Source organism: Rhinoderma darwinii, chromosome 2 (genome assembly GCF_050947455.1).
Source record: "Rhinoderma darwinii isolate aRhiDar2 chromosome 2, aRhiDar2.hap1, whole genome shotgun sequence".
NCBI classification, from domain to species: Eukaryota; Metazoa; Chordata; class Amphibia; order Anura; family Rhinodermatidae; genus Rhinoderma; species Rhinoderma darwinii.
The window spans coordinates 251,124,111-251,144,739 of NC_134688.1; the positions used below are offsets into that span (position 1 = coordinate 251,124,111).

Consider the following 20,629-nt stretch of genomic DNA (forward strand, 5'->3'; position numbering starts at 1 on the left):
ATAGCATTAGACCCCACCCTCCAATAAAAAGGCATACATTTTAGAGCAAATATGGCATGCACCAACATTTTTTTTAATGCAAGAAAACGTGCGTACATCTGTTTAAAGGGAACCTGTCACCAGCATTTCACCTATTGAACTTTACTTATCCCTCACTGGCCGCTGCTATAAAAAGTAAATTGCCGTAATCCCCTCTCCTAAACTCCTCCTCCGACTGTAAATAACGGTTTGCAAACATTTTGCGCCTTTTATCGTAATAATCCGGTGTCCCTGTGTGCGCACACACCAGAAGAGAGCATCAATGCACGAGCGCGGGATTTAGTGTGCTGGGGAAAGGCGAGGACCCGTCAATCTAAAGTAAGGAGCCGGGGTTAACTTGGAAAGACTTGAGGTATGAAGATCTGACTCTTTTCAAACGAAGATTTGACTCTTTGTGCTCATTAGCATACGGTGTGGGAACACTAAAAAACTGAATACTAAAGCTACAGAGGCGACTAAGAAGACAATTATAGGTTATATAGAAATGATTTTTCACCCACTACCACCAGGTATTGCTGGTTTAATAGGTGAAATGCTGGTGACAGGTTCGCTTTAAATCCCAATGGTTTTCTAGTTCCCAAACTTAAAGTTCAAGATTCTTTCCTTAAAAGCAGGCTATCCCAATTTACACCTTTCTTAGGGCGTTTCACCAGCTCGATCGCTTGTATCCTAATACATTCACTGTATCAATTGTTTTTCCCAGACATGGTTTGCAATAGTGCTCTTCTGCTGCTCATTTCTGTGAGATATTTTTGTATGCGGCCGCAACATTGGCTGAAGGCTTTGTCCGCATAATTGGTTGGACATGTGCATGTGGTGAGGTAGACCACTCCTACAGAGGAGCAACTGACAAAATTGTGGAGTTTGTATTGAGTGTCTGTTGTGAAGCTCCTAAAGGAGTCTCCTACATTTATGGAGCTACAGAGAGTACAGTGAACTTTTTCTACTTTTTCTCAGTACCGGTGTAAGATAACTCCTAACCAGATGGTGTGCATTTTTTACTATATAGTGTAGAAATCCCCTTTGCATGAATCTATGCTTGAGCTCTTTGAACTTGGTTTTGAACTCCTGAATGGTATTACAATATATATTTTTTTTTATTCTGTTTTTATTTATTTATCAAAGGTGAATGACAGAGAAATAAAACATTTCACGACTCTTTGACATACAGTTATGACATAGGAGCTCAAATGAAAATTATACAGACATAGAGAATACAAAGAAAGAGAGTGAACAGGAAAGAAGGGAAGAGGGAAGAAGGGTATAGAGAGGGGACTCATCCTCGGCATCCAACCCATAAGCAGATGTCTCTTAGGAGGAATACGTAAATTCAGTAACACACTATTGGGACAGCAGAGCAATATACTCAGAAGAATTCTGAAAGCTTACCCATGTAGACCATACTCGCATAAACTTATCATAAGTGTCCCACAAGGAAGCCGTAAGCTCCTCCATACGTTTTACTTCCTGGATCTTCTTAAACCAAAGGCGCACTGAGGGGGCCTTGACCTGTTTCCACATAGCCGGAATGCAAGCACGTGCCGTGTTGATTAGATGTTGTACTATTGACTTCTTGTATGTGGAGATCGGGATGTCACACAGATGAAGCAGGAAGAAGCCTGGAGATCTGGGCAACGTGTAGTCCGTGAACCTAGATGCTACATTCCAGACCGTCTCCCAGAAAGTTGTTAAGCGCTGACAATCGGTATTACAATTTTGATTGACTCTAATGTAATGTACTGTAAGGTACTGGCCCGCTGGTATTCCCTTTTTCAGGGGGACAGGACGGCAACTAGGCCATTTGAGAAGAGTATTTGTTGCCATTTTTTATTTTTTTTATTTTCTGTAAGGAAAGCACCAAACAGTACATACAAATATCGGGCCGTTTGACCAACAAAAATATAAAAAGAAAATTCCCTGCCCAGGTCAAATAAGAAAAAGTAAACAAGAAATAAATCACATGGGAATACACGGTCATTCAGAAATAATACAGTATAAGGAGGCAACCACACAACATATAGCATGTTGCATTAAAGTTTTAGTGTGGCGAAGAGGCAGCCATCAGGAGAGACTATATCCCCGGATCCACACCCGAGAATAGATTTACCGGTAATCTCGGCAAAGCCATCTACTTTTATAATGAAAGATTTCATCTCTCGGATCCCCATTAGGAAATTTACAATGGCCTCAACCTGCCTTTTTTATTTTTTTTCAAATATATTTTTATTCAAAGCCAGAACAGTTACAAGTATGCAGTGTGTGTCACACATACAATAATACATACATCAACTAACAATGTGTTCCAGCTTCAAAATTATTTTCCATTTTACTTGTCATCATTAAGTTACAAAGCAATTAATAAGGCAAAACAAAGCCAACAATTCCCTCCCCTCCCCCCAACTCTCCCCCATCTCGGTGAACATTTTCTTAACTAGCCATCAGCATGCCTAGCGTGCCCTGGATACTCTGTGAACTATACCATGATGTGTGTTGAAATGTGCGCATGAACACCCCTATCTCTGCTGTGGGATAATGTTGTTCAATGAATGTACGCCAAGTTTTAAAAAATTGTTCTGTAGACCTTTCTTTGTGTCTTTCTAGGTCCGTTTTATCATATCCCAATAAAGTCTTGAGAGTAGTCACGACCTCCGCAATTTCCGGGACCGATGCCTGTAACCAGTGGCGCAAGATGCACTTCTTGATAGCCAATAATGCCATATGTATTCCTTTCCGGGCCACTATAGGTGGTCCCTCCCCCCCTGGATCTAAGGGGATATAGTGAAACAACACTGCCTGTGGGTTTGCGTGCACCTCTTCCCCCCAGGTATCTTTAATAAATTGCAGAGCCAGATCCCAAAACGTCCGAATTTGTGGGCACAACCACATCCCATGAAGTAAATTAGCTTTGTGTAAGTCGCATTTAGGACAACTACGCAGATAGTGTGCTGGAGCGTCCCTATAGGATAAATTAAAGGCGTATGTTGCTCTGTGCATAAGCCGGAAGTGCATCTCACGCCACTGTTCATTTACCATGACCTTCCTCACCCTCTCCCATCCATCTCGAATTTTGCTGGAGATTTCTGGATCCTCCAGCTCCACCTCCCACGTTCTAAAGCAGGAGGTACTAAAGGAATCAAGATGAGCATTCCGAAGTTTACCATATAAACTTGCAAGACTTCTTCCCGTACCACCCTGCGGCACCATCCCATCAAAAGCTCCCCGCATCTCCACTACATCAATATTGCAGACTTTGGTTTTACATAACTCTGTTACTTGAGCATATTGCAAATACTGATTTCCCCTCAAATTATATTTGCAAGAGACCTCCTGCCACGTAAGCCATCTCCCCTCCTCAACATTCATGAGTTGGCCCAGGACATTGATCCCTTCATCTCTCCACTGCGAAAACAATTTATTCTGACTCCCCTGTGGGAACATGGGGTTATCCCACAGCGGCCAGAATTTAGAAAGACCATACGGAAGACCAAAAAGCTTCCGCACCGCCTTCCAGGCACCGATTGTATCTTTCAGCAACAGACTTGACTTAACATTATTAGGCAGTTGAGCATATGGCAGATGTAACAGGGCCTGCAGCGGAACCGATCCCGCCAAATCCTGCTCCAGCTGAACATTGGAGTACATATTAGTGTTATGTATCCAATCCCCTATATGCCTGCAGATGGCCGCTAAATTGTAATACCGTATAAGTGCTAGCTGAATGCCTCCATCCACTTTGGGCAGAGCCAATTTTTTATATGCAATCCTAGGTCTCTTCTTTTGCCACAAGAATTGTAAAAATGCTGTCTGTAATTTCTGGTTATCTAGATGCTTGATCAATATGGGTATGGTTTGCATTGGATATAGCAGAAGAGAAAGCTTATCATTTTTAAAAGAGCAGCTCTCCCAAACAACGACAACGGCAATGACGCCCATCGATTTAGTTCCTTATGAATTTTTTCAAACAAGGGTGAATAATTTAGCTTATAAAGGGAAGAGGGAAATTTGCCTATTTTAATCCCCAGGTATGTGATATAAGATCTGGCTATTTCCACCGTACCCTGTAAGGGTGGTCTTGCCCCTGATTCCTTCAAGTAAAGTAATTGACTCTTTTGCACATTGACTTTATAGCCTGAGAATGACCCAAAGTATCTTAGCTTCTCCAGCACCCCCCCCCCAAATGATCCCCAGGCGATCTCAGAAACAACAGAAGATCGTCAGCAAAGCATGTCAGTTTGATCTCCTGACTGCCAACCATAATCCCTTCAAAATCCCTGGAGGACAAAAGATGTCTCGCTAGCGGTTCCAAGGCCAAGTCGAACAGCAATGGAGACAGGGGGCATCCCTGCCTTGTTCCCTTCTGTAAATGTATCGGTGCTGACAGAAAACCTGTAGTGAACACCCTAGCTAGAGGTTCTGTATATAACGCTTCCAGGTAATTCCTAAACAACCCTTGTACCCCAAATCTATCTAGAACTAACCTCAGCCAATCCCAGTGGACATTATCGAAGGCCTTTTCGGCATCTAGCGTTAAAAGTGCTGGCGAATTATGTCCCTCCATATTAGAAGTCCTCATTGCGTCTTGTACCGCCAAAACCGTGCGTATGTTTTTGACCGCCGACCTCCCCTTAACAAAACCCACCTGGTGTGGCCCAATCAAAGTCGGGAGAAACATAGCCAACCTGTCTGCCAGTATCTTCGACAATATTTTAACATCCTGATTTATCAAAGAGATTGGTCGATAAGACCCCGGGTTAGCCGGGTCTTTCCCTTCCTTGTACAATACTTTGATACAAGCTACATTGCCCGATTTCAAGAATTCCTTATTTAACAGCATATGATTATACACCGGCAATAAAATGGGCGTGACTTCCTCCCTCATAAGTTTGTAAAAATTGCTAGAAAATCCATCTGGCCCTGGCGTTTTGTTATTAGTCAATGATTTAATGGTCGATATGATCTCTTGTTCCGTGATCAATGCATTTAATGCTTCTCTATCAGAGTCCGAGAGAGATGGTAACGTTAAGGAGTCCAGAAACTCCCTCCCCTCAGTCCTCTCCGAAGTGTCCTGTGCATATAGCGCAGTGTAATAATCTCCCAGTATATCATTGATGATCTTTGGATCTTTCTGTACTTCCCCGTTCCCATCTCTCAACCCCCCTATGTGAGTCGGGCGAAATTGTCCTTTCGCCATTTTGGCCAGCAGGGAGCCTGATTTATTCCCATATCTGAAAAAATGCGCAGTTGTTTGCGCTCTCTGGAACCTTTCTTTTTTATCCAGCCACATTTCAAACTCTGCCCTAGCCGTGAGCCAGTCCCCCCTAAGCGCTAGTGTCGAGTTTGCCAAGTACGCTGTGTATTTCATGCGAAGATTTCTACTAGACTCATTATAATGCTTGTTGGTTTTTCGTTTAAGCGACGCCACATAAGAAATGATCCTCCCCCTCAGCACTGCCTTGGCTGTGTCCCAAAACAAATGGCTGTCCTCTCTATGAGCTTGATTTTCCTGACTATATTCCCCTAACCACCCCTTCAAGCATGATTGAAAGGATTCATCAGTTGCCAGAAACGACGGAAATTTCCACAATATATCCGACCCCCTTTTAAATGTATCTGCCAAGATCAGAGAAACCGGTGAATGGTCTGAAATCACCAAGTCCTCTATTCGAGCACTAAGGATCCTAGGGAGGAGCACCGGAGAAGCCATAAAATAGTCAATACGCGACCATGCGGTATGCGCATGAGAAAAATGAGTGAATTCTCTACCTAATGGAAATTGTGTTCTCCATACATCTACCATGCCCGTGGAAGACATTAATGGGGCCAAGACTTTATCATGTGTTCTTTCAACCAACACCCTACCATCTCCCCTTCGCCTGTCCTCTGTTGTGCATAAGACTGAGTTAAGGTCCCCTCCCAGCAGAATCTGAGGTTCTTTATCCGCTAAAAGTTTTCCTTCCAGAAATTGAAAAAAGACCCGATTGTTGTCATTCGGTGCATATATACCGTACAAACTCACTCTCCCCATGGCGCCCTCTAAGATCACATGCAAATATCTGCCCCCCTCATCCCGCTCAGAAGTAATCACAGAACATTCAATTCTTTTGTGTATGAGGAGTAAGACGCTCGCCTTGCCATTAACTGCTGGAGAACCTATTACTGTGCCCACCCATAATTTGCGCATTCTCTGGAAATCACGTTCCAATAGATGGGTTTCCTGTAAAATCGCTATATCCGCTTTTTCAGGTGGCGAAGAAACATCATGCGTTTATGTGGGGACTGCAGTCCCTTCACATTCCATGTTATTACTTTAGGCATCTCACAGTAATGGCAAAGGCATATCGGATTGGACAGTGTCACAACCATAGTAACACTCCCCATTGACAGTTCAGGGGGTTATTTAAATATCGGGAGCCAAATATAATGGCACCGATATCTAAATAACGGAGGGAGGTAGAAAAAAAAAATGTAAAGTGCCCCAAGGTTTGTGCAGCCATCCCCATTACGTGCTGCACTCAGCTGCACATATATGGGGAGGTGAAAGATTATCTTTAATAATAAACCATCTCCTTATTTTAAATAACTTTTTAGTTACTGCACCAAAACATTTAGAATGTGCAAGAAGATCAATGTATCTAAAATAGCATGGCTCATATGTACAGTGGTATGAGGTCACGCTCACCCCCTCGGTTTAAAAGCAAAGGGTATGGGAACTGTGCCCAATAGTGCAATATTAATATCAAGTTCTAGTCGCTACACTCCAAATGTCCAGTGCCTTTCCAGTCCAGGTTGTCCATCCTAACTCCAGGGGAGTCTCTAGGCCTTCTTGGCATACAGGGTGGATGCCTTGGTGAACGCTGAAATGTTAGATTGAATCACCCCGAGTTACCGCCATTACGGTCATCCTCCGACCAAGCATGGACAAGCGATTGCCGAGGTGTTCTATGTATGGGCGAGTCCCATCAGGGCAAGTTAGGTGACGGTTTCGCTTCTTCAGGACTGAACCTATAACGTTTTGAGATAAACCAGCTGGAATTTTATTTTGCACAGGAATAGCTTGGTGAAGACTTCAGTGAATGCAATACTCCATCTCATACCTTCCGAAGTAATCGTTAAAAAGCAGGAGTTTGGGCCCTTTCAGCAGCAAAGGATCTTTTTTGGTTTCTAAAATTTTAGTAATTAAACTCCAAGTAACGCATAACTTTGGGTTGCTGTGGCAGCATTATTATCTAGCGGGGGCCCTATCCTATAGCCTTTGTCCACCTAATCATGGCCCAAAGCCCTGGGTAAATCGAGCTCACATAGTTTCTTCAGGTCATCCATTTTCTTTTTTTAGTGCCTGTAACTCTTAGAAGAGAACAAATCTTTGTGTTCGCCCCCGCTGTTTCATCTTCCACCATTGTAATCCTCTTCTCAGCTTTCTCTCAGCAGTCATCAGCGTGGCCCTAATGTCTAGTGCAATCTGCAAAGCAACTTCTATTGCCAGTCGCTTGTAGTTTAAAAATAGTGGGCTGGCAGCACCATTTTTCTGTACCTAAATAAGTTACTAGCTCCATCTTGTCCACCATGTCAGGGGGAGGAGAGAACATCACCATGTTAGCATGCAGTGTGTCTTCGATACCTGCAAGGTCCCCCAACTCCAGTTGTTTCTTACCGATTCTCAGCATGTGCAAGTGCAATATGAGGACCTGGAGACACTACCCCAGTAGTACAGTATGGTTAAAATGGCAAGCGGTTGACCAGGAAGCCCAAAATGATGCAGGAAAAGTAAAATTAGGAGAGTGATTGTGCTCACTTGCATGTCACTGGTGATTCGAAGACCCAATTTGTTTATATTCAGAGCTGCAACAAATTCTTTGAAAGTGTATATCGTAGATGTCCATAGTAACAGGACCTTATCAATGTACATAATCCAGAGCTCAATGTATTGTGTCCAGACCCCCATTTTCACTCCACATCATTTATCTAGACTATATATATATTATTTTATATAATGTTGATCGATGTACTTATTTAATAGATACAGATCAATCAGCACTGCAGATATGGCTGAGATATGATGCTGCAATGGTAAAATGTTTACATCTTTTACAGAAGATCAAAAATGTTTTGTACATATTGCACAGCGCTGGATTTAAATCAGCATTAATGCTACTTAATGTGTTACAAAAATATAATCTTTTTTAGAGCACTTAGCCTAAAATTATATTGTATGTATTGCAAAATGTCTATTTTGTAAATCTGTATATGCCTGTATAGTGTATATGTCAGAGTTTATATTCTCTCAGTGAGGATTAATCCATGAACTGGTTTTCAGTCTCTTGCTAGATAATCTGCTAGGATTACAGTGTATCTGAAATCAGATTTTATATCAATATTAAATCGTCAGTTTATAGAGGGGGATGGGTCAGCCAAGGCCAACGGGTCACCTCTGCGATCAAGTGAAACAGTGCAGGATGTTAGTAATGATTTGTTATATATTTAAGATCACTATATGCAGGCCTAGGGCTAACATGCATGCCAAAGAAAAAAGATAAACCTATCTGACAATATAAACACTTTACATACATCTCAAACAGCTGTATACCACTGTACTACAACCTCTCCAAATGTATAGTGGCACACCTAGAAATTCAACATTCTAGTAACTTAACTATGCCTTTGCTTCTATTAGACTTAAATTTGAAAGAAATATAAGAATGCAGCATCATTCTGATAAAGACTAGGCAGATGTGAGAGTGGAGGTGATGTATAGGCAGGTGCCAATCCATTAGTGACAGATGGCAGGGACAGATTGGCAAATGCAAATAGTATTCCATATTCAATTCAAGACACAGAAAATCCCCCAGATGTGTTCCTAGAGAGGTGGTAAGAAGATGACCCCAGCAAATGGATTCCGCCAGAAACAGGATTTGTCTTCCACAAAACACCAACATATTGACCTAAAACTTTCATCAAAACATTAAGTCTGTGGTTTCCTATTAGTGCTGCTTAGAGGTTCACAGCTATATGCAATTACAGCCGCAACAATAGGAAAGTATAATTCCCTCTTTGTAAAAAATGCTAGATCTTAACGCCCAAGGGGGAAATAGTATGAGAAAGCTTTTTGTGTCACTTTGAGAAGTGCAGAGACCAGAACATGCTCGTATCCTCTATTGTGTATTTTTGCTGTATATCTGCCACCCTCATCAGCAGAGTGGGGAATTCATAGTAATCTTGGTTTTGATTTTAATCCCACATAAAGTGGGTGGAAAAGCAGAGGGGGAATGATTTACAGCAAACTCAATTCCAATTCATAAATCTTCCTTAAAGAGACTCTGTCACCACATTATAAGTGCCCTATCTCCTACATAAGGAGATCGGCGCTGTAATGTAGGTGACAGTAATGCTTTTTATTTAAAAAAACGATCTTTTTTCCCAACGTTAGGAGCGATTTAAGTTTATGCTAATGAGCTTTCTTAATGCCCAAGTGGGCGTATTTTTACTTTCGACCAAGTGGCCGTTGTACAGAGGAGTGCATGACGCTGACCAATCGGCATCATGCACTCCTCTCCATTCATTCATTTACACTGCACTAGCGATATAGTTATATCACTATGTGCAGCTACATACACAAACCCTAACATTGCTACAGTGTCCTGATAATGAATACACATGAAATCCAGCCTGGACGTCATGTGTACTCCTGACACTTCTGACTCTTTTTTTGTGAGATTCCGGCAAGTGAAACCAAATCTCGTTTAGCTCCGAGATCTCGCGAGATTTCGTATCCGTTGCTGGAATCTCACAAAAAAGAGTCAGAAGTATCAGGATTCTGAATACACATGACGTCCAGGCTGGATTTCATGTGTATTCATTATCAGGACACTGTAGCAATGTTAGGGTTTGTGTATGAGGCTGCACATAGCGACATATCTATATCGCTAGTGCAGTGTAAATGAATGGAGAGGAGTGCATGATGCCGATTGGTCAGCGTCATGCACTCCTCTGTACAACGCCCACTTGGTCTAAAGTAAAAGTACGCCCACTTGGGCATTAAGAAAGCTCATTAGAATAATCTTAAATCGCTCCTAACTTTGTGAAAAAAGATCGTTTTTTTAAATAAAAAGCATTACTGTGACCTACATTACAGCGCCGATCTCCTTATGCAGGGCACTTATAATGTGGTGACAGAGTCTCTTTAAACCGACGTAATCCATGAGTTGGGGACAAGCCCAGTAAATGGGAGAGAAAAGGGCGGAAAAACATGAACTGGATCGTGGAAAAATAAACCGTTGATGGGGCAGATGTGTTTAACCCCTTCCTGACCACCCCACGTAGATTAACAGGCTGCAGCACTGGTGCTTGTGCCTGCAGCCTGTTAATCTACGTGTGCTCCTAACAGAGCACACAGGCTCTCCCCGCAGCCCGGCATCTCCCAGTACAGGCTGCTACTAGCAGCCTTAGTACTGGGGGGAAAACATCGGGTCGGATCACCGCGGTGATCCGAACCGATTAACCCCTTAAATGCGGCAGTCAATAGCGACCGCCACATTTAAGTTGTTATAGCAACATCGGCACCCGCTACGCGATTTCGGGGCAGATTGTTGGGGGTGGGGGGGGGGGGGGTTGGGGCGATTGCTATGGCAACTGAAAGCCTAACAAAAGCTGCGGTCTATGGAAGGCGATTAAATTGGCCTTTTCCCCTTGTAAAGTCCTTTATTATTAGAAAAAAAAAATGAAAAAGATAAATAAATTATGCATAATTGGTATCGCCGCGTCCGTAGCAGCATGAGCTATAAGAATAGAATATAATAATCCCGCACGGTGACCGCCATAAATATTTTTAGTCACTTCAGCTCCCAAAAAAATTGCATAAATAGGGATCAAAAAGTCGCATGTACCCGAAAATTGTACCAATAAAAACTAGGAGTTTGTTCCGCAAAAAACAAGCCCTCACACAGCTTTTCGGATAGAAAAATAAAAAAAGTTGTGGCTCTTAGAATATGGCGACACAACAATTTTTTTTTTTTTAAAACCGTGATTTTATCATGCAAACACATAAAACATAAAAAACCCATATACATATGGTATCGCCGTAATCGCATCGACCCGCAGAGTAAATTAAATGTCATTTATAGCGCAAAAAAAAAAAAAAAAATTACAAAAAAAAAAAAACGATAGACGATTTGACAGCCTAATTACACTAAATTCAGCAAAAAACCTATGGGATCAAAATGCTCACTATACCCCTAGATAAATTCTTTTTAGGGCTGTAGTTTCTCAAATGGGATAATTTCTGGGGGGTATCCACTCTTTTGTTCCCTCAGGGGCTTTGCAAATGCGACATGACACCCGAAAACCAATTGAGTAAACTTGAGCTCCAAACACCAAATAGTGCTCCTTCCCTTCTGAGCTCCAAACAGCCGTTTATGACATGTGGGGTATTGCCATAATCAGGAGAAATTGCTTTTACAAATCTTGGGACGCTTTTACTTCTTTATTCCTTGTAAAAATTGATAATTTCTAAGTTTTATTGGAAAAAATTTAGATTTTCATTTTTACGGACTAATTCCACTAAATTCAGCAAAAAACCTGTGAGGTTAAAATGCTCACTATACCCCTTGAAATCCACTAGGTGCTCTTCTGCTTCTGAGGCCGGTTTTTCAGTCCATTAGCACACACGGGCCACATGTGGGATATTTCGGAAAACTGCAGAATCTGGGAAATAAATGTGGTGTTGTGTTTCTCTGGTAAAACCTTTTGTGTTACAGGAAAAAATGGATTTTCCGACAAAAAAAAAGAAATTTGTAAATTTCCCCTCTACTTTGCTTTAATTCCTGTGAAACACCTAAAGGATTAAGAAACTTTTTAAATTCTGTATTGAATACATTAAGGGGTGCAGTTTTTTAAATTGGGTGACTTATGGGGGTTTCTAATATATTATGCCCTCAATGCCACTTCAGAACTGAACTGGTACCTATAAAAATAGGTTTTGGAAATGTTCTTGAAAATGTGAGAATTTGCTGCTAAAGTTCTAAGCCTTGTAATGTCCTAGAAAAATAAAAGGATATTCAAGAAACGATGCCAACATAAAGTTAACATATGGGAAATGTTAATTAGTAGTGATTGTGTGTGGTATTACTATCTGTCTTACAAGCAGATACATTTAAATTTAGAAAAATGCTCATTTTTGCAAATTTTCTCTAAAGTTTGGTGATTTTCATAAACAAATACTGATTTGAGCAAATTTTTACACTAACATAAAGTACAATATGTCACGAGAAAACAACTCAGAATCGCTTGGATAGGTAAAAAGCATTGCCAAGTTATTACCACATAAAGAAACATGTCAGATTTGAAAAAATATTTATGAGGAACACCAGAACACATAAAACTGACTAAATACACGTCAATTTGGGGAAGGCTGAGTCAATTACCATGCAGACAATTGAGAAAATGTAAATTTTATTACAACTTAGCAGCTGAACCAAGGAGATATCCACAAAAGTCATAAAACTCCTGGTAAACATTAATAAAAACAAAAACATGGGACTTAATACATAAAACGACCCCACATGTTAAACAGTAGTAAAGAATTTTCTAGAACTCAGGACATCACAACAGGTGAACCTTGCTGGTTGTGCAAACATCTTCAATCAGTAGAGAAACAAACTTTTAAAGGAAAATAAACAAAACACAAAAAAAACCTTAATTCACATTTGTCTAGAGTCACGAAGAACTGTAAGGCAGAACATCAGGAATGGGACTTCTTTGGAATATAGCTGGAAAGTTCTTAAAGCGTTCATTAGACCCTCCATTTTTTGTCGCCCACTGATGTAAGGTGCAACGTTTAGATGGCTTCTTTCCAAAACGAGGGTGATTCCTAAAGACATTATCCCAAGTCAGTACCTTATATGACTAGCAACAGAAAAGTCATAAATCAAAATATGGATATTTTCATAAAAGTGCCAATAAGCAACAAATGTAAAAGCTCCTATGTGTTGAAGTTTCTCTTTTGGGCCTATCCTGCTCAAAATCAGGAGCATAAAAAGTTGTGTTACTTTGCTTCTGTAACACTCAAATAAGTAAAAGGGAGTTGCGGAAATAGTAGAGGTCGCTGCACTCCGTTGTTTCCGTAACTCCTATTCACCTCTATGGGAGTTACCAAAACAGTGTAACATAGGGAGTTTGGCTGTTTCCATAACACCGGCCTCCTTTCCAGTCATTTTTTTTATTCGCTGCGGTCGCCAGCGGACAACTCACCAGGCGAGAGGGGGTGGGAGGGGGTAAGTGGACCACATTTTGGAGATACGTGCAGGTCCCAGGAGGTGGGACCAGCAGCTATCAGACATTTATGGCATACCCCTGGAATATGCCGTAAATGTCTAAGATGGGAATATCCCTTTAACAAAATTAGCAAGTGTTATTCTACTCATGCATTACAGAATCCCCTGCAGGCTGACAAGCGGTCTTTCTTCCAGCAGAGGACACATCGTCGTAGTATGTGGGAGGTGACTTTATGAGAGGAAGGGGAGGAGGCTTCTGTGTCAAATGGGGAAAAGCGGTAGGGCCCTGCTTTGACCAGTCAAAACTCAGGAAGATGAAAAAAATTAATTAATCCAGAAAAATATGCGACAATATAGCAGACTTTAGAAACATGAAATCATCAAGGAAGAGAAGAATAACATTGTAAGTGTTACTACTCCCTCCACATACACACTAGTCTGGAACCTGGAGCAAAGACTGGAGATTCAATTCTGGCTGGAAATAGCCTAAATTATATTACATACCAAGCAAAACTCATTGATAAATTATTTTTTTCATTTAAGACCTCCTTCATACACAGAAAAAAATGCAAGTTATTAAAATATAAAAGTGTTTTTTATGGCGTTTAGGACAAAGTTTTTCATTTAGTGTCATTTGTACAGGTTTTCTTTTTCTGAGGTTTTTGAAGTCCGATAGAGAAGCCTATGGGAAGACTGTCTGAAAAAATGCCACACTCAGAGCATCTGTTTGGAAAAAAAAGCAACCGATCACGAAATGGACTCAAAAATGTCACAAACCAAAACAAAGTCGTATGTAGTGCTTATATTTACCATAGACTTTAACGTAACATTTGGCCGCATTAAAAAAACGCTGTTAAAAATGAAATGGAAAACACTGTAAATCTAGCCTAAATCTTGGTTGTTTAAACTGGAGGTTTTAAAATTCCCATTTCAAACAATAACATGCCACCTCTCGATCTTTCCGAAACTCCCACAGAATTCAATGGAGGAAAAGGCTGGGGGGGGGGAGGGGGGTTTAAGTTCTCCCTATAGGCGAGGATCCGAGAAGTGGAACCACCCGTCTATCATGGCATTTAGGACACATCCTGGCGATATGCCATAGATGCTCTAGAAGGAAAAATCCCTTTAACTTTAGTTATGTAGTCAGCAAATGTTACATACAACATCTTTAAAATCTTTAACGTTTTACTTTTTTTTCCACATAATTTTTTTAATACGTTTTATACTTTAATATGTGCAGTGCAAAATCAATTCTTGTTGCTACCTGCAAGTGGTTAATTATGCTTTATATGTTTATACTTTGTACTTTGAGCGACACCACACTGAGATTCCAGGCTGGGGAGCGGAAGGCGGTTCAGTCTTTATCATTGAAAGGGGGGGGGGGGGTTCAAGATGGCTGATAGAAAGGCTGAGTTAGCTACAGCACAAAGAGGGCGGCCGTTTCAGCAGCAGGCCAAGCCACAGTCTGGTAGGACGAGCAGGAATCCAGCGGTGGACAGCGGTTTGCCGTTCAGAGGACCAGGTCCCGGCTGTACTGGGCGGGGAGGTGGACAACGACTAAAATAATGGCAGTCTGCGGCCAGACATTGAGGCTGCCATAAGTATTTCTTCCGTGTCCGGTGATGCGTCTATCATGCAGACTGTGCGGGCAGCACCATGAATTAGCTGAAGGATACTAAGGTAAGATGCCCGTAACAGGATAGCAGCTGGCCAATAGGATACCAGTCAAAGTCTATAGTTCGGACGAGGGTACCTGTGGTAACTTCAGACAGTAGCGAAGATAGGCTCGGATGGGACCTTGGCAGCGGGCAGACACCAGGCGTGGTGTAACAAAGAAGGCGTAGTATACAGCACAACACGACTCCAACTCTAAACTGCACTGGAACAATATAGCACGGGCTACAGGTAGCAGGAACGGGAACACTGGGAACTAGGAAACACTTAAGGGACCATTTGCAAAGACGAACATAGGAATACGACAACAACGCTCAGGCAATGCAGGAAGGGGCAGGGCCCTTATAGTCCAGGAATCATGGGCTAATTTTGGTAATGAATTCAGGTGCACGCTCTGGCCCTTTAAGGCCGGGCACGAGCATGCGCGCGCACCCTACGGGACACAGCGGAGTGAAGCGGATGTGAGCGCTGGAGTCTCCTGAGGAGATGCAGACCAGCGCTCACTTATCCATGGCTGCGGCTGTCAGGAGGGGAGTAATCCCGACGGCCCGCGGCCATGGGTGTTACACCAATACAGGACATCTGGGTGTCACTCTTAAGTGTGGTTCTCCAAGAGAGCCCCTATAAAATTTAGGAATTAGACCTACCGGTAATCGTATTCCCAGGAATCCATCATGGCAGCACCAGAGGAGGTTGCCCTATTGGCCTCAATAGGCACAGGAAGACAGAGGTTAAAAGGCCCCTCCCACCACCCACTTGCCAGTGTTTTTCAATTACTATACCAGGATGGATGCAACCCTATTTTATTTCTAGGGATAATAACGGACATGTTAGGAAAACAGGGAAACAAAGATAGGATCCAGCGCTGGGATGCGTTTAAAATGGAAATCAATTTTTCCAAGTTTAATGTCATGAGTTAAAAGGAAGTCCAGTAGTATAGGTCCAGGGTGTGCATGAAGTGGAGGGAGGGTATCCTCTGTGGCCTACGCGTTTCGGACGACGCTGCGTCCTTAAACTTGGCTGTGGTTCATACGGCTTTTAATTCTCTGAAGTTTGAGGACAATCTTCATCGGAGTAGGCCTTGTGCCCTGAAAATGCTTGTCTTGGACCACCAACCCCCATCTATGTTTGCTGGCATCTGTGGTAATTACTACATAAGGAGAAGTTTTACATGGGACCCCCTTGCTTATGTTGTTTGGGCAGAGCCACCAGTGGAGAGATGACATCACGGTTTCGGGAATCTGAATCTTTGAATTCAGGGAGTCCTGTTTTCGATCCCATTGGGACAGGATTAGATTCTGTAAGGGTCGGTAGTGTAATTGACTCCACGGAATAGATTGGATGCAAGACGTCATCAATCCCAACATCCGCATTCTTTTCCTTACGGAACAAGTGTTTCTTCCCCAAAATTTCTCCCTCGGGAGGAAGGAATGTTGGAGGGAGGAGTCTAACAGCACTCCTAGGAAGATCCCATGTTTTTGGGGAGGAAGACTTGAATTCTCAAAGTTGATTATCCATCCCAATTCCTGTAGTAGGGAAAGATTCTGTAACCGATGGCTGTTTAGGATAGACGGAGTATCTGCTGTGAGCAGGAAATAGTCTAGATCTGGGATAATCACTATGCTTGGACTCCTTAAAAATGCCATAATCTTTGTAAAAATTCTGGGGGCGGAGGAAATGACGAAGGGGAGACAGACAAATTGGAAGTGAAGAACGGAAGGACCGTTCTGAATCGCAAATCTGAAGAATATTTGGTAATCTGGGTGGATAGGGACGTGATAGATTTAAAGGATGCGTACTATCGTACACATTGATACTTCTTCCCTTAAAAAAGGAGTAGTCGATCTGATCGACTCCAATTTGAACTTGCGATATTTCACCCATTTGTTCAATAATTTCAGGTTGATTATAGTCCTGTAAGAACAGTTTGGTTTCTTGACTAAGAAGATTTTTGAGTAGTGGCCTTTCAATCTTTCTTTGTGGGGTACTGGAGTAATCGCTTTTAATTGTAGCAGTTTCTGGACGTCCAGGGTGAGAAATTGATGAAGATCTCTTGACTGGTACTTGGTTAATAGAAACTTCTCGGGTGGAATGAGGAGAACTCTATTTTTTACCCTTCTTCTATAATTTGTAGAACCAAAGGCTTCTGGGTTATTCTGGTCCATTTGGAATAAAAATGTAGGAGCCTTCCCCCTACACTTCTGGCATCATTGCATTGAGGGCTGAAATTAGTTATTGGGGTTAAGGAGACATCCTCGACCCCTTCCAACCTTGGGGTAACTCCAGCGGCCAGACTTCCCTTTACCTCTGTAGTTCTGTAAAGTTGTTTCCCTCTGTTAGCGAAACTTACGAAACTGAGGGGTCTTATAAAGGTTTCTCTTCTGGAAACCCCTTTTTTCTATCCGTTGCGCTTTCCAGCATGTTATCCAGGAGAGGACCAAACATCAGAGATCCTGTGAACGGGATAGAACAGTTTGTTTTTAGACTTAGTGTCTCCTGACCACAGAAGAGCATTATGGCTCAAGATATCAGCATTTGACAGAGCCCCATTTCTGGCAGTAAATCTAATGGATTTGGCTGATTCGTCAACCAAGAATCTGGTTGCCATTTTTAGTAAGGGTAGAGATTCCGATAGATCTTCTCTTGACGTTTTCATCATTAAATGGGCCTCCAGTTGGTAAACATCGATCTTGCTACAGATGTGGCTGCGATATTTGTAGAAATTTAAGCGGATGAAGATTCCCAAGCTCTTTTCAGCAGTCCGTCTGCCTTCCGATCCATTGAGTCCTTTAACTGAGAGAAATCTTCTAAGGGGATTGCGTTTTTTTTTAGCAACCCTAGTTACTGGGACATCAACTTTTGGGATCTCATCCCAAGGTTTCGGGTCTTCTGGATCAAAGAAGTCGGTTTTTAAATTCTCTTGAAATTAAAATCTTTTTTCAGAATCCTCCCAATCTGCCGTTACCATTTTCTTGAGATTTTCATTCACCGGAAAAATCTTTGTTCTCCTATCCGTCAGGCCCCCAAACATTTCATCCTGAATGGTATGGGGTTGGTCTTCTTCCGGGATATCCATTGTCTCCCGTATTGCCTGGATTAAAGTATCGTACATATCAGAAGAGAAGATTTTTTTTTTTCTCCTGTGTAGATGAGGTTGAGGGTAAGGGTATGTTCACACGCAGAGTCAAAAACGTCTCAAAATACGGAGCAGTTTTCAGGGGAAAACAGCCCCTGATTTTCAGACGTTTTTTTGAGCAACTCGCGTATTTCGCAGCGTTTTTTTACGGCCGTTTTTTCAGCTGTTTTCAATAGTCGCTATGAGAAAACGGCTCCAAAAACGTCCCAAGAAGTGTCATGCACTTCTTTTGATGAGCCGTCATTTTACGCGCCGTATTTTGACAGCGACGCGTAAAATGACAGTTCGTCTGCACAGAACATCGTAAGACCCATTGCAAGCAATGGGCAGATGTTTGCCGACGTATTGGAGCCGTCTTTTCAGGCGTAATTCGAGGTGTAAAACGCCTCCATTACGTCTGAAAAGAGGTCGTAGGCACATACCCCAAGAGTTCCTGTCCTTCTAATTCACCCTCCGATAAATAATAACACTCTTGCTCAGTCAGACCCCTGAGATGGGGGGCACCATTTTTGTTCCACTTCAGTCCGTGGCCTTTTTTCCTGGAAGTGTGACTAAGTTTCTTGAGGAAGAGACAAAAGAGTCTTTAAACGCCAATGTATCAATATATAAAAAGTTATACATTTTATTTGGACAAACATATAAATTAAAAAATGAACCAACAAGTATGACTCTAGTAAAGTTGCGGTATTTGATCTGCCGTCCTATGTCAGGGACACGACGGACGTGCTTGAGAGGGTCAGTGGAATCCAAGTAGAAACAGACATGTATCTGGTGACTGCAGACATAGAGTCGCTTTATACAAGCATCAGGCATCAGGATGGGTTGGAGGCGGTCCGCTTCTTCCTGGGGACCGGCAACCGGGATGGCCATCTATGTGAATTTATTCTCGAACTATTAGGGTATGTTCACACGGCCTATTTACGGACGTAAATCGGGCGTTTTTGCCCCGAATTACGCCCGAAAATAGCGCCTCAATAGCGCTGACAAACATCTGCCCATTGAAAGCAATGGGCAGACGTTTGTCTGTTCACACGAGGCGTATATTTACGCGCCGCTGTCAAATGACGGCGCGTAAATAGACGCCCGCGTAGAAGAAGTGACCTGTCACTTCTTTGGCCGTAATTGGAGCCGTTATTCATTGACTCCAATGAATAGCAGCGCTAATTACGGCCGTAATTGACGCGGCGTTCAAGCGCCTGCACATGCCGGTACGGCTGAAATTACGGGGATGTTTTCAGGCTGAAACATCCCCGTAATTTCAGCCGTTACGGACCCCCGCCGTGTGAACATACCCTTACAGTTTATTCTCAGCCACAATCTGTTTGTATTTAAGGACTGTTTCTACTTGCAGAGACAGGGTACTGCCATGGGGGCGGCGTGTGCGCCGTCCTATGCGAACCTGTTTCTGTGTTTATGGGAGAGGCAGGTTTTCCTGGGGGACGGCGCCCACGCTGCCGACCAGGTGCAGATGTGGCTGAGATACATTGATGACATTTTTTTCATATGGCAGGGATCGGAGTCTGGCCTGATGGGATTCATGCAGCAACTTAACCAAAACCCATTGAACATCAAATTGACATACAAATACCACCGGCAACAGGTGGAATTTTTGGATATACGAATTTTTTCGGATAATGAGGGCTACTTGCACATGGATGTATTCCGTAAGTTTACATCGGTTAACTCGCTGCTGCATGCCTCATCATCCCATACTCCATCAACGATCAAAGCCATCCCAGTTGGCCAATTTCTCAGGATGAGGCGGATCTGTTCCTCTGACGCACTGTTTGAACATCAATCCGCAGATTTAAGGGAGAGATTTTTGGAACGAGGTTATAGTAAGAGAGCTATAAAATCTGGCTACAGGGGAGCAAAAACAACGCCACGCCGGGATCTCCTTACATCAAAACAGCAACAGGATAAGGAACCCGGGGTACGGTTCATATCGACCTATAATGGGCAGTGGAATAAGATGCGTGGCATCCTAGAGAGACACTGGCCCATTCTTATGTCTGAACCACAATTAGCTCAGAATTTGTCTGACAGACCTCTCATGACAGCTAGAAGAGCTAGGAACTTGAGGGATCTGTTGGTGAAAAGTCACTATGTTCCACGCCAGACGGCGCTTTTTGGCTCAAGCGGACCTAGAAGGGGCTGTTTCCCCTGTGGCAAATGCAGAGCCTGTGCCAACATATGTCGTGCAACTGACTTTTCATCAGCAGATGGAGCACGTCACTTTGAGATTCGGGACTATATCTCGTGCAGTACCGCTTATGTCATTTATCTTGCTACATGTGGGTGTTCCAAGATATACGTTGGACTCACGTCCCGAGAACTGCGAATCCGCACCCGAGAACATGTGCGGGATATTGTGAATGCTCGCATGGTTGATGACTTGACACAATTAAAAACAATACCCCGAGATTTTAAACTTCACCATGATTCCAATCCAAAAACCTTTTTTGTGAAAGGTATTGATAGGATACATTGTGGCATCAGGGGGGGGGGGGGGGGG

At 42.6% G+C, this 20,629-nt stretch overlaps 1 protein-coding gene across 5 annotated transcripts in view; it reads right to left on the reverse strand.

The window, feature by feature from the left end:
* Positions 1-12,466: 12,466 nt before the first annotated feature.
* The window catches only part of S100PBP (S100P binding protein), an 83,817-nt gene continuing 75,654 nt past the window's right edge, over positions 12,467-20,629 (reverse strand). For all 5 annotated transcript variants that reach the window (XM_075853107.1, XM_075853112.1, XM_075853109.1 and 2 more), the window contains one exon: positions 12,467-12,901. In XM_075853107.1, coding sequence (XP_075709222.1) covers positions 12,748-12,901 — 154 coding nt within the window. In that variant the 3' untranslated portion in view covers positions 12,467-12,747. The remainder of the gene's footprint in view (positions 12,902-20,629) is intronic.